Source organism: Narcine bancroftii, chromosome 9 (genome assembly GCF_036971445.1).
Source record: "Narcine bancroftii isolate sNarBan1 chromosome 9, sNarBan1.hap1, whole genome shotgun sequence".
Classification (NCBI taxonomy): Eukaryota; Metazoa; Chordata; class Chondrichthyes; order Torpediniformes; family Narcinidae; genus Narcine; species Narcine bancroftii.
In genome coordinates, this window is record NC_091477.1 from 43,550,486 (window position 1) to 43,565,020 (window position 14,535).

Here is a 14,535-nt window from a genome sequence, read left to right on the forward strand (position 1 = left end):
GCAGTTTCTTCCTTTTGATTTGGTTATGTATTCTGTTAATATTTAAAGTCATATAGTTCAACGTAGCCATTTCATACTTTGTTTATCTTCCCTTTCCATTTCTCCATCATCACCTTTCCTTCTTATCCATTTCTGCTTTCTTGTTTTGAACACTTTATAAGACAACATTTCTAAAACATCAAACATTTTCCTTATTCTCCTATTTAAAACTTCTTTAACCCCATTCTCCCCTCCCCCTCCTGAGTTGCCCTTTATCCCTTGCCGGGCAACCACATCTCCCCATTCCATTTGGATTTGCGAATTCACTCGCAAACGTCAACTGATTTTGCAGTGACCGTAACTCCTCCCCACCCAGCCCCCCGGAAAAGATTTCAATTTTCATATATAACAAAGGTCATTCTTTAATTCCCTCCTTATTCCCTCTATTCCTTTTCATTCCCTTATTAATTCTTATCTATATATATTTTCCTCTAAATACGGATACACACATACATACATACATATAGTTCGTGGTCATTTTTACTCTCATTACATGTCTTCATCTCTCTGCTTGTTTTGTAGTTGTTCTGCAAATTTTCGTGCTTCCTCTGGATCCAAGAATAGTCTGTTTTGCTGCCCTGGAATAACTATTTTAAGTACCGCTGGGTACTTTAGCATAAATTTATATCCTTTTTTCCATAGGATCGTTTTTGCTGTATTAAACTCCTTCCTCTTCAGGAGTTCAAAACTTATGCCTGGATAGAAAAAAGCTTTTTGACCTTTGTATTCCAGTGGCTTTTTGTCTTCTCTTATTTTCTTCTTTGCTTTCTCCAATATATTTTCACTTGTTGTATATCTTAAAAATTTAACTAAAATGGATCTTGGTTTTTGCTACGATTGTGGTTTCGGGGCTAATGTTCTATGTGCCCTCTCTATTTCCATTTCTTCCTGTAATTCTGGTCTTCCTAGGACCCTGGGGATCCAATCTTTTATAAATTCTCTCATATTCTTGCCTTCTTCATCTTCCTTAAGGCCCACTATCTTTATATTATTTCTTCTATTATAGTTTTCCATTATATCTATCTTCTGAGCTAACAGCTCATGTGCCTCTAACTTTTTTATTAGATTCTTCTAATTTCTCTTAAGTCCTCTACTTCCATTTCTACAATTATTTCTCGTTCTTCCACATTATCCACTCTTTTTCCTATCTCTGATATGTCCATTTCTTTTATTCATTTTTTCTTCTGCACTCTTAATTCTTCTTTTAATCTCATTAAATTCTTGTCATTGCCATTCTTTCACTGATTCCATATATTCTTTAAAAAAAGATATATCCATTGTCTTGCCTTTCTCTTCTTCCATTTCTTTGTTCTTCTTCCTCTGGGTTGACCATCTGTTGTTTCCTTGTTTTCTTTTTACCCTCTTCTTTCTTGTTGTCGTTATTTTCTATGTTCTGCACCTGTTGCTGTGTTGCAGGTGTCTCTCTCAGCTGTGGAGATCAACTCCGCAGCTGTCCCCCCCTCGCGTCAGTGTGTTTCTTTTCATGCGCGCATGCGGGATTGTGCACTTTTATTTGGCTCCGCGAGCCAGTTTTGTAGTCCCGAGCCCGGGACTTCCACTGACCTGTGGGAGCGGGCTTCTCTCTCCGCGGCGGGCCTCCTCGGACAGGTAAGGCCTTCACCTTCTTCTTCCGACGTTCTTTCATCTTCTCTTCTTCCCGTTGTTTTCGACTTTTCTCTCTTCGCTGCCATTTTCTTCTCACCTTTATTTTTACTTTGTTTTAATTTTTACTCTTGTACCCTGTGTTTTGTGTGTTTTTTTTTCAACTTTTCCGGAGAGGGCTGGAATTTCCTGACCGGCCACTACTCCATCACGTGACTGCTCCAAACTAATCGCAAAAGGCTTGTTCATCATTTATTGCAAAAGGAATAATCTTACAATTGTAAGATTGTGCTTCAGAAATATGGGACATTGAGAATGTATCTGGAGTAGATATATAAATAAGGATAGTATTGAAAATGTTGTGGGAAAGGTTTACTTTCTGTATTGGGATGGGCTAGGATTTAATTAAAGCATATAAAAGTCTTCCTGCTACATTAATGAGGAAGGATGTTTCTTGTGGGAGAATAGAGAATAGAGACCAGGAGGTAACTAAATGCATTTTTCCACTTGAGACCGATGATCTTTCTTTTCCCAAAGGTCATAAACATTTGGAATTTATCTTCTGTTGAAGGCAGAAGAAGCCATTGTATACTTTTTTAAGTGGGGATGAAAATCTATCTGTAGCAACAGGGCATGTGACATTGAGATTGTAGTTGAGCTGGCCATAATTGTACTTAATTTTGGGGTTAACTCCTACTCGTAGGCAGGTTCACATGATCTTGAATTACTGGCGGCAGAGATCCAAGCACACTGATTATTAGTGGATTAGAATTCTTGTTTACTTTCATGCAATTGGTAAGGATTAGCTGTTGATGCAAACCAGTTCTACTTTAATTCTTTTTCTTCACTGTTGCAATCATTTGACAGCTATTCATTCCATTGCCATAAATTTAGAATGCTCACACAGTAATGACATTGCTGTGTAATTTAAGTTGGCATATTTCGTACCAGCTGAAAAATAATATGTTCTCGTGTTACTATAAGCTAATGCTTAAAAGTGTAACTGAAGCTGTACAGCCTCACTGTTTCTGTTTGATAATACTTGGAGAAGGAATGACAGAATCTGTGTGCTGGCAATTCCTTTGCTTTCATTAATTTCTTGTGCAGAAGAAATTACTTTTTAAAAAAAAAAAAAAAAAAAAAAATTTTTATTTTTCATTTGCATCATTATAAGTGCAGGATTTATCCATATCATAAAATTTTAAAAATGCAAAAAAATACATCATATTTTCTCCCCCTCCCTCTCCAAAATAGTAAGGAAAATAAAAGAAATAAAAGCCTGGCTGATAATCCTATAACTTCTTGATTAATTAAACTTAAATATTGAATTAACCAAGGTGAGTTGGAGCGGGAATGGTGGACACAGCTGATGAAGTCGTAGGTATAAAATCCATATAAGGTTTCCAAATCTTAAGGAATTTTCCTGGTTGATTCTGTAAATTATACATAATTTTCTTTTATGGTATACAATTTAATAGTTCCGTTTGCCATTTATTCAACCGCACATTATTGTTTAATTTCCACGTTAACGGCAATATATTGCTAATGCTACATTTAAAAACTTCTGATAAGTGTTTAAGGCAGAAGTCTTCAAATCAAAAATATTTTGGGATCTTTTAAAAGCTGCACCTTCAAAATTCGTCCCAATAAAATACGTATTTTCCCAAAATTTTTCTACTTTTTCCACATTGTCAAAGTACATGGAGAAAAGTTCCTACTTCTTTATTCTTTCGCTTGGCTTCGCAGACGAAGATTTATGGAGGGGGTAAATGTCCACGTCAGCTGCAGGCTCATTTGTGGCTGACAAGTCCGATGCGGGATAGGCAGACACGGTTGCAGGGGAAAATTGGTTGGTTGGGTGTTGGGTTTTTCCTCCTTTGCCTTTTGTCAGTGAGGTGGGCGCTGCGGTCTTCTTCAAAGGAGGTTGCTGCCCGCTGAACTGTGAGGCGCCAAGATGCACGGTTTGAGGCGATATCAGCCCACTGGCGGTGGTCAATGTGGCAGGCACCAAGAGATTTCTTTAGGCAGTCCTTGTACTTTTTCTTTGGTGCACCTCTGTCACGGTGGCCAGTGGAGAGCTCACCATATAACACGATCTTGGGAAGGCAATGGTCCTCCATTCTGGAGACGTGACCCACCCAGCGCAGCTGGATCTTCAACAGCGTGGATTCGATGCTGTCGGCCTCTGCCATCTCGAGTACTTCGACATTGGGGATGAAAGCGCTCCAATGAATGTTGAGGATGGAGTGGAGACAACGCTGGTGGAAGCGTTCTAGGAGCCGTAGGTGATGCTGGTAGAGGACCCATGATTTGGAGCCGAACAGGAGTGTGGGTATGACAACGGCTCTGTATACGCTAATCTTTGAGGTTTTTCAGTTGGTTGTTTTTCCAGACTCTTTTGTGTAGTCTTCCAAAGGCGCTATTTGCCTTAGCGAGTCTGTTGTCTATCTCGTTGTCGATCCTTGCATCTGATGAAATGGTGCAGCCGAGATAGGTAAACTGGTTGACCGTTTTGAGATTTGTGTGCCCGATGGAGATGTGGGGGGGCTGGTAGTCATGGTGGGGAGCTGGCTGATGGAGGACCTCAGTTTTCTTCAGGCTGACTTCCAGGCCAAACATTTTGGCAATTTCTGCAAAACAGGACGTCAAGCACTGAGCAGCTGGTTCTGAATGGGCAACTAAAGCGGCATCGTCTGCAAAGACTAGTTCATGGACAAGTTTTTCTTGTGTCTTGGTGTGAGCTTGCAGGCGCCTCAGATTGAAGAGACTGCCATCCGTGCGGTACCGGATGTAAACAGCGTCTTCATTGTTGAGGTCTTTCATGGCTTGGTTCAGCATCATGCTGAAGAAGATTGAAAAGAGGGTTGGTGCGAGAACACAGCCTTGCTTCACGCCATTGTTAATGGAGAAGGGTTCAGAGAGCTCATTGCTGTACATTTATCAGAACAATTTGAATTAATTCCATGTAATTTATATGGAGTATAATGTTGATTTAAAAAAAAAAAAAAAAAAATTAAATTGTACCATTTGGTATCTAACATTAACTGTATTAGTTACACTTCCATAACTTAATTTTGACCATACTTGAATTTGTATATTTACCTCTCTTTCCCATCTCAATTTAGAGGTGGGGGGGTGGGGGGGGGGGGTGGGGGGGGGTGGGTGTGTATTCTTTTTAAATGATTTAAGTTGATAATAAGGGAAAAAAAAGTTTTATTTGGTATTATACTTTCAATTGGTCAGAAGTAAAAAAAAAAACTAAAATCATCCTTTTTATTCCACAATTTATACCAAATGTCAAAATAAAAATTATTAACTGTAAAAGAAATCAAAGGATTTTGTTTTGATAACATTCTAGACAACTGATAATTTTCATTTCTCTCTACATGTATTCCAATCCATATTTTACGTATGTTTCAAAATTGGTGTGTCATTTTGCCCTCTCAACAATCTTTCATGTCATTTATACAAAATATGCTCAGAATTATTTTTTCCTATTTTACTCATTTAAATTTGTACCCATGGTGCCTTCACCAATCTGATAACAGGAGGATAAAAATCTACGTTGAACTGCTTTGTAGTAATTTTTAAAATTAGACATCCACAATCCCCCAGTCATATTTCCATGTTAATTTATCCAATGCCATCCTAGGCATTTTGTCTCACCAAATAAACCTTATTACACTTTTATTTAAATCTTGAAAAAACATTGTTGGTTCAAAAATTGGTAATGATTGGAATAGGTATTGTATTCTAGGAAAAATATTCATCTTCACAAAATTTATCTTCCTTATTAAAGAAACTGGAAATCCTTCCATCTTATTAAATCTTCTTCAGTAAAGGTATATAATTTAAATAAATTATTTAAATTCCTATCAATATTCCTAGACGTTTGACTGTCTCCTTCTGCCATTTAAATTTTGTTATTTTCTTAACTTGAGTGTAATCTGTATCAATCATTACCATTACTTGACCCATAATTAAGTTACTTGCCAAATGTTTAACATTTTGATGCTATGAATTGCTGGTAATGGAGTTTAAGTTTGTTTCATGTGGAGGGAAGGGATATCATTATACTGCTCTCATATTTGGATTGTTTTGTTTTCAGAGATCCAACCCACATCCATTGGCTCAGTTCTTCTATGCAGATCAGGAAGTGACTCAAGTGATGACAGAGTTGAATAATGTCAATCTGCACAATGGTCCCCAAGAATATGTGGTGCAACTGAACAATCTACGGGCCAGGCAGGTCAGTGACTTGGACTTGAAGATGCTTTTATATTCTCGAGCTAATCTTTATGGCTATTATGAAGTTGGAATGCATACATGATATTGATTAGTACTGGATTGGATTTAGATAGTTTGTCAATCCTATGAATCCAAGTTGTGATGCAACATTGAAATGCTTCTGGAAGCTGTACACTTGGAAATCCTGATTGGTGCTTTTCTAACAATTATTGGTCTAGAAGAAGGAACACCTAGCACAGCTCATGGTAAATCTCATCAACAGAGGAAAGGTGCACCCCAATGATTTTCTTGGTTATTATTTTGGCCTGGTTTCAAAATACACTGTTGCCAAATTGGTGACTGCATGCAGTATAATGATTCTAGAAGAAGAACCAGCGCAACATATTTGAAGAAAGATGGTCCAAACTGCATCCCTTTATTTCCCCTCCCATCTCCATCTGTTCTACCCCCATATTTCTTTGTCTGCTTCTACCTGTCATGATTTTCCCAACTCCACCCCATTTGTCTACAATCCTTAAAATACATCTGCCCCTTGGTCCATCCATCGTCCACTGACCCTCCTCTCCCTTTGAATGCCTGTCTTTATTCTCCTATCTCATCCCTGAATAGGGGTTTTGACCAGAAATGTCGCAGTTTGTGTTTTCCTCTAGAAGCCTAGATTCTAGATCTGCAGTCTAGTCTGTACAGGAACTGTAACTTTTGTAACACATTCCTCTAGTTGCTTAACTGGTTCTCATCAAATTTTAAGATTGTAAATTGCTGAGTATAATTGAATGAAACAAAATCATTCACTAAGATTTCAGAAACTGTTCTCTTCTGGACATTTATAAAATAGATTTCCATTGAAGGAACATGTAGGGAAATCCCAAACTGACAAGACTTGCTTCCTCTTCCTGTTTTTCTGTCCTTCTTATTGCTTTCCTGATGAGATTCCTTAAACTTAAAGGGTTATATTTTATGCACATAGTTTAAACTTAGGGCATAGATTGGAGAGAAAAGACAGGCAGTTTTAAAGGGGAGGTGTCAGCGAGTAATGGATGGACCAATCTTGATGGCGGACATTGCATCTTTATTGGAAACGAGAGCTGTAGTTTTCAGATGGGCTGAAGTCCAGCAAGAATATGGTTATTTCAGTGCATCACATTGGTAATGATGGTTCGTGATTATTTTGGCATTTATTTGGGTATTTCCCCGTCAGGTCTATGCCACCTCACAAGATAACAGGCCCATATCCATTTTTATTCCCTGTTTCTTGTTTACTTAAACACCTGTCAATTCCCCTCTAATTACCTGGCATTTTGTTGACAAATGGTTAACTTGTAATAGTCAATTAGCCTATTAACTCTTATTTGGAATGTGGAGAAAGATGAAATTCCACACAAAGATCCAGGCTGGGAATTGAATCGGAGTGTGCAAATATTGGTTCCCTGTGCATGTAGTCGTGTTTCAGGATAGAGGTGATCAATTCTTTCTTGCTGTATGGCTGCTTTTTCCAAGGAGTGACTGACCCCCCCCGCCCCCCCCAAGCAATGGCTTCTTTATGCTTGTCAGATAATCTTGTCATATGACTAAAGATTCTGATTCAAGTGGAGATTCCATCCCTTTAAGATGCTTATTATGTATTAACACTTAACATTGGCCACATCACTTGCTGCATAACACCAAAGAACTGTTATCCTCTGTCCAACAAGTATTGATGCTGCATTGAACTGCTTGTGGTAAATTTCTAATTATGCTCTGAAACACCACCCAATAACTACAACTGGTTTTGTTCGTCAAGCCCATTTTACCATGAATGTAGAACACTCAAATGGAACCCTTATCAAGCAACAAAATTATCTGCACAGAAAAATGAGCCCAAACTGAGATCTGCAACATTTTGTTTAAATGAGTAAAGCATGTTTGTACTCCTCAAGTCTCTGACTACAATTTTATTAGCTTACTTTTGAAGATTGGATGGAAGCCCTATTGAAGCCAGGCATGCTCCAGGTCGACCCTATGTCTCCAGAGGCCCCATAATTCATCTATAGAATGAACATTGAACAAAATGCTGAACTTGTCAGTGGGTATATGTTTAGATTCTTCCTTCATACCTTGTTTATGATCATGGAGTGGAAGGACATGTTGACAAATATGTTGGTAGATTGACAGTAACAGTCTGTCTAAAACTCAAATCCATTTTCAGAATTGGAAAATAATGAAACTCTATTGCTTTTTACAAAGGTTTGAGATAAGTTGCTATGGATCAATGTGCTCAGACTATTTTATCTCCTGAAGGAGGAATAGATTTCCTCTATTTGCAAAACAGATAACAGGCCCTTTGGTCCCCAGTGTTTGTGGTAACCAAGATGTCAATTTAAAATCTAATCCCATTTGCCTGCACGTGGTCTATAATCCTTCAATCTCCTGTTTGCTTGTGTGCCTGACTAAATGTCTCTTAAACATTGCTATCCCTCAACTTGCCTCCCTCTCCTCAAGCCTCAACCGTCTATTTGTCTTTTCCACCCTAAGGAAAAGACCATCAATCCTCTCAAAGTTTTTCTTGCATTTATCACATCACTTCTTCCAATGATCCAAGTTTGTTTAATGTGTCCTCTCATCCAAGTAACATCCTTGTAAATATCTTCTCCATCCCTAAGTACCCTTTTTGTAATGCAACAAGAATTGTACACAATAGTCAAAATATCACTTTACCAAAGTTTGGTGTGGTTGCAACAGGAATGATCAACTTTTATACCCAGTCCCAACTGATCAAGCACATGTGCAATCTTGACCAACATCAGGGGAAATGCACAGCAAGAGAATACATTTTATCATATTCTAGAAACAATTTGTATTGCTATGTGGAATAACGCTTTGGTAATTGAGCCTGGGTTAGCAATGATTTTATTTTCCCAATATTAATTATAAAATCTTCAATTTTCATTTTAATTTCAGGACCACATGCTTCAGATAATTAATCAGATCATGAATGACTGCATTCCCAATGAGCGACCAAATCGAGAATTTCAAGTCAAGTTTCCTGATGAGGTTTTGCAGGAACATCTAGGAGTACAGCTATGGTTTGCTGCTGAGGTAGGCCATGTGCTGGTGGAAGGGGATGTAAGCTCTAAAGCCACAACTTGATCATCTGTCCTGGTATTTTTCTGGTTTACTAACTTCCTGAGGGGATAGCATCTGTTGTAACTTTGGCTCTTATCCCTATAACACATTGGTTTTGGTCATTTTTATTTTAATCACTTGCTGTTTAAATCTGAGTATTATTTGGGAGAAATGGCTGATATTCTTGTGGTCATCTGTATTCACAAGCTATACAACCGGAGCCAAGTTTTAAAATAAAAACTACGCACCAGTGCATGTGAATAAGATGAGGTTGCATTATTTTTTTTTGTTGTCAATTAAATGTTGTCTGAGAATCAGTGAGTTAAAGGCAAAACAATTATTTAAACTTTAAAAATGCTGCAAAAGGCTTGCATTATAGTGGACTCTTTTTTAATGTTTTAAGTTGTATTAGAAGTCTAACACTAATTTTCAAGAAGTTTGAAATGCTTAACCTCCTGAAGGCAATAAAATATACATTGATCAATTGTGCCATACAGTCCAGTTAATCCTGACCTATAGCATTCCACACTTCGTAGTGTTTGTACATAATTACTAACATTGTCATTGCAGTGAACAGAAATTCCTGTCTATGTATAGGCAGCTGACTCCCTCCTCTTGGCTCCACCCCCATTGGTCCCGATATAAACCATGTTTTCCCGCCTTAGCTCAGATTTACCTGAAGACTATTGTAGATACTGTCCTTTAGTTGTAAGCTAATAAAAGCATGTTTGTACTCCTCAAGTCTCTGACTACAATTTTATTAGCTTACTTTTGAAGATTGGATGGAAGCCCTATTGAAGCCAGGCATGCTCCAGGTCGACCCTATGTCTCCAGAGGCCCCAGTAGAATTTGCCTTCTGGTTGGAGTGCTTCCAATCCTACCTAGTGGCCACCCAAGAAGTCTTCCACTCTGATGGCCTCCGGAGATCAGCCCTCCTCTCTTGAGTTGGCCCCAAGGGATACGAGGTCATCAGGGACTGCATGATGTACGAGACAGCCATTGAAGGTCCACTACATGAAGCCCCAGTACAACATGCTGGATAGATAGTCGTCGGCAGCGACCAGGTGAATAGCTGGATGACTACATCCTGGAACTATGGATGCTGACGAGGATGTGCCATAACAAAGCAGTCTCAGCCCGGGTGAGGGACGAAGACCAAGTCCGGGACACACTCACGGCTGGAGTGAGTTTGAGGTTCATGAGGCAGTGACTACTGGAATTGGGGAAGAAGGACTTTGCCAGTATCCTTGATCTGGTGAAATCTCTCGAACAGGTCCAACTGGGAGCAGACCACCTTGCTAACAAAAGCAGCGCCTTCTCAGAAAGCTAGGCCTGTGGAGCACAGCTGTCCCAGGTATCAACTACTGTGGCCACTCACGGCCAGGATGCTACTTCTGCGGAAAGGCCAAACACCCCTGTGCCAGATGCCCCCTGAAAGACTCCATACACTCTGGATGCAGTAAGAGGGGACACTGGGCGGAAGTCTGTCGGGCAAAGGGGAACCCCTGGAAGGCTACTGCATGCACAGCCCCCCAGAGGTGTGGGCCCCTGCCTCTCTATGTTGCTCGCTGCCACCATCTTGCTGTGCCTCATGGCAGGAACTGCTACCATAAGAGAAGGAATGGTGACCATCACCACTACCGGATGAGAGGGAATGGCATCCATCACTGCTACTGGAAGAGAAGCAACAGCAGGAACAGTGACCGTCACCACTACCTGAAGAGAAGCAATAGTGAGAACAGTAGCCATCTTGCTGCTCCTTGTGGTCAATGCCTTCAGATCAAGATGATGGCGTCAGGGGGAGGGATGCAGCTTTCGGAGTGCTGGCATTAGGCATCCTCGACCAAGTGAAATCCCATCAACTGAGGAACTTGATGATGGAGGTGAGGGTAAACTAACATCTAAAGGACTGTTTAATAGACACTGGCATGATGGAGAGGTTTATAAACTCTACAACCGCTCAGCGGTACAAATTAAAGGTTTACCCTACAGACTACCGTATCTATCTAGCATCACAATCCTATTCGGCGACTATTCAATGGTATAAACTGTGCACTTAACTGTAAAGTGGAGGGGGGGAATTTTGCAAGCTCTGATTGTTTGCATTGGAGGATTTGTGTGCTTCTGTGTTGCTGGGCTTAGACTTCCTGTGTCACTTTAAAAGTGCGACCATGGAGTACTCAGGCCCACTCCCCCCCAATCAAGGTGTGGAATGGAAGATCCCAAAATCCAGACATACATGCAGTCTCTCCACACTGAATATCGAACCTCCCCTTGTTAAAAATGTAAACCCCAACTGTAAGTCAATAGCCACCAAGAGCAGGCGATACAGTGCAAGAGACCGAGAATTTATTAGAGCCAAAACACAGCAATTGCCTAAGGGAAAAATAAATAATAATTGAACACAGCAACGTCCTGTGGAGAGCCCAGGTAGTAGTTGTGAGAGGGGGAGAAAAGCCCCAAGCAAGTGATTGACTAGCCAAACTATTAATCGCTTCAGACTCCTGGACGCATGCCCCCTCCTCCCAATCTCGGACATGGTGAATGAAATTGTGCAGTACTGGGTCTATTCGACCATCAACATGAAAGCTGCATATCACCAGTTACCAATCCATTCTGAGGACTGTCCCTACACTGCATTCGAGGCAAATGGACAGCTCTATCAGTTCCTGAGGGAGCCTTTCTGTATTACGAACAGGGTCTCTGTCTAAAGGCCTTCCCCTCTCTTGACAGTGTCACCATTTGCAGACATAACCTGGAGGACCATGACGCCAATCTCCAGAAGTTTTTCCACACATCTAAATCCCTGAATATCATGTACAATGCCAGTAAGTGAGTGTTCAGGACCAAATGTCTAGCTAATTTGAGTTATGTGGTGAATGGCATCATTGGCCCAGACTCCGAGCATATGCACCCCCTCTTAGACCCCCCCTATCCCGTGGACCATTAAAGCATTAAAGAGGTGCCTGGGATTCTTCTCATACTACACCCATTATGCTGACAAGGTCCACCCCCTCTTAAAATCCACCTCCTTCCCATTCTCAGCCAAAGCCCAGGCAGCTTTTAACTATATCAAGAGCTGTATCGTGAAAGCCACCATGTATGCGGTGGACGAAAATGCACCATTCCAGGTGGAGAGCAACATCTCTGACGTAGCTCTGGCCGCAACCCTTAACCAGGCAGGCAAGCCAGTAGCTTTCTTTTCCCGTTCCTTGCAAGGCCATGAGCTCCCAAACCTGTCTGGAGAAGGAGGGACAAGCTATTGTGGAAGCCATCAGGCACTGGAGGACAGGAAATTCAATCTGGTCACTGATCTGCGATCTGTAGCATTCATGTTCAATAATACGAATAGGGGTAAAATAAAGAATGACAAGATCATGAAGTGGAGGATCGAACTCTCCACCTATAACTGAGATAGTGTATGCGCCAGGTAGGATCAGTGAACCTCCAGATGCCCTATCCTGAGGAAGCTGTGCTGTCACAAACACCAGCCAGTTGCGGTCACTTCTTGATGAGCTCTGCCACCTCGGCATCACCTACACGACTCACTTCATCAAGGCACACAACCAGCCCTTCTCTATTGAAGACATCCGGGAAATAACTGGGTCATACCAGGTCTGCGCTGAGTGCAAACTGCACTTCTACCACCCTGACCAAGTGCACCTGATAAAAGCTTCCTATCCCTTCGAACGACTCAGCGTTGATTTCAAGGAGCCCCTTCCTTCCACCAACGGAAATGTGCACTTTCTTAATGTTATTGATGAGTACTTGCATTTTCCGTTCGCCCTCCCCTGCCCAGACACCACTACCACCAAAGTCATCAGAACGCTGCACTCCCATTTTCACCATGTTCAGGTATCCCAGCTATATTCATGTGACCAGGGCTCATCATTTATTAGTGAAGAGCTACACCAGTACCTGCTTGCAAGAGGCATCGCTTCAAGCAGGACAACCAGCTACAACTCCTGGGGGAGCAACAAATTGAAAAGGAGGATGCAACTGTTTGGAAGGCCGTAAAATTGGCCCTCCAAGCTGAAGGCCTTCTAGACTCGCACTAGCAAGAGGTTCTGCCCTCTAGGCTCCACTCCATAAGATCACTTCTCTGCACTGTGACCAGTGCAACTCCTCACGAACTAATGTTTGCATTCCTGAGGAAATCCAATCAGGGATCACTCTTCCAGCATGGCTAATGACACCAGGACCAGTCCTGCTGATAAAGCACGTGAGGAGAAGCAAAACGGACTCTCTGGTTGAGAGAGTGCACCTACTGCATGGAAATCCGACGTATGTGGCATATTCGGATGGCAGGGTGGACACTGTAATGATCAGAGATCTGGCACCTTCAAGAACTGAGGCCCCGATGCCCACAATAGACCTGAAACCTCCAAACAATCTTTATATTTCTGCGCAGGGTTCTGGATGACATGGTTCTAATGAAGCTACCATCAGATCGGGGACTTTTGAGTCCCTCTATCCAAGAATCACAGGAGGCACAGGAGTTCTGGAACAGCAAAGTCCACCAGTACTAAGGTGCTCAACCAGAATAATCAGGCCCTCTGAAAAACTTAACTAGTAAATTATTGTAAAAATTTGTGTTGCTGAACGTGGTCTCTGTTTTTTGCCCGCAGGTTCTTTTCTGAAGGAAGGGATGAATGCAGTGAACTGGAATTCACTGTCTGTAGATTAGATGCTGACCCCCCCCCCCCATTCCGCCTGCCTTGGCTCTGCCCCCATCTGTCCTGATATAAACTGTTTTCCCGCCTTACCCCAGATTTACCTGAAGACTATTGTAGATACTGGCTGTTAGTTGTAAGCTAATAAAAGCATGTTTATGCTTCTCACAAGTCTGAGTACCATCAATCACATTACAGTCATATGACCCAAATCTGTAACTACTGCATTTTTTGGATGTTTGGGAGTGGATGTTTTGTATTGTTGTGAGTGAGAACAATGAAGGATTAATTTACTTTGATCTACAGTGTTTAGTGGCTGGCTCCGTCATTGAGGTGCAGGAACCTGAAATTTTTCTGTTGCGCCCTCTGGCGGAGGATCTGCTGCACAGTCTGGAAGAAGTGCGATCGATTCTCCGGGAACAGTGTTTCTCTGATTACAGCATCTATACAGATGATATCAAAACATCTCTTGTTCGGTTTGACAGGCTCTTTGCTGAATTTGAGTTCAGGTAAGAGGCTTTTTTAAATGGTCAAGCTCAGAGGTTCAACTATTTAGAAAGTGGCAGTTCCACTTTCAAATGGAAGAATAACGTCTTGTGTTGCCATTGGTATTTTTGTACGAATTTGCACATTTTAGAAGGGTACTAATGGTGACTTTGTCGTATTAATTATTTTCTAAAAAGCCCTCTGCTGGATGGGAGCCAAAGACACAGCAGTGAAGTTCTAGTGATCAGGTTAAACACAGCATTGATGAAGATGTTTTAAAATTTCCTCTGGACCAACTAGCAAAACTAAATTACACCAAGTTTTTAACCCATTATTTGGCTCTCTAATTTGCCAACAATGAATGCAAAATCTAGCCTTCAAGGTT

The 14,535-nt window shown here is 41.1% G+C and overlaps 1 protein-coding gene across 3 annotated transcripts in view; it reads left to right on the forward strand.

Moving 5' to 3' along the window:
- Positions 1-14,535, forward strand: part of LOC138743473 (lateral signaling target protein 2 homolog) — a 47,833-nt gene that overhangs the window by 14,223 nt on the left and 19,075 nt on the right. For all 3 annotated transcript variants that reach the window (XM_069898899.1, XM_069898900.1, XM_069898898.1), the window contains 3 exons: positions 5,750-5,890; positions 8,827-8,964; positions 13,971-14,173. In XM_069898899.1, the coding sequence (XP_069755000.1) occupies positions 5,750-5,890; positions 8,827-8,964; positions 13,971-14,173 (482 nt within the window). The remainder of the gene's footprint in view (positions 1-5,749; positions 5,891-8,826; positions 8,965-13,970; positions 14,174-14,535) is intronic.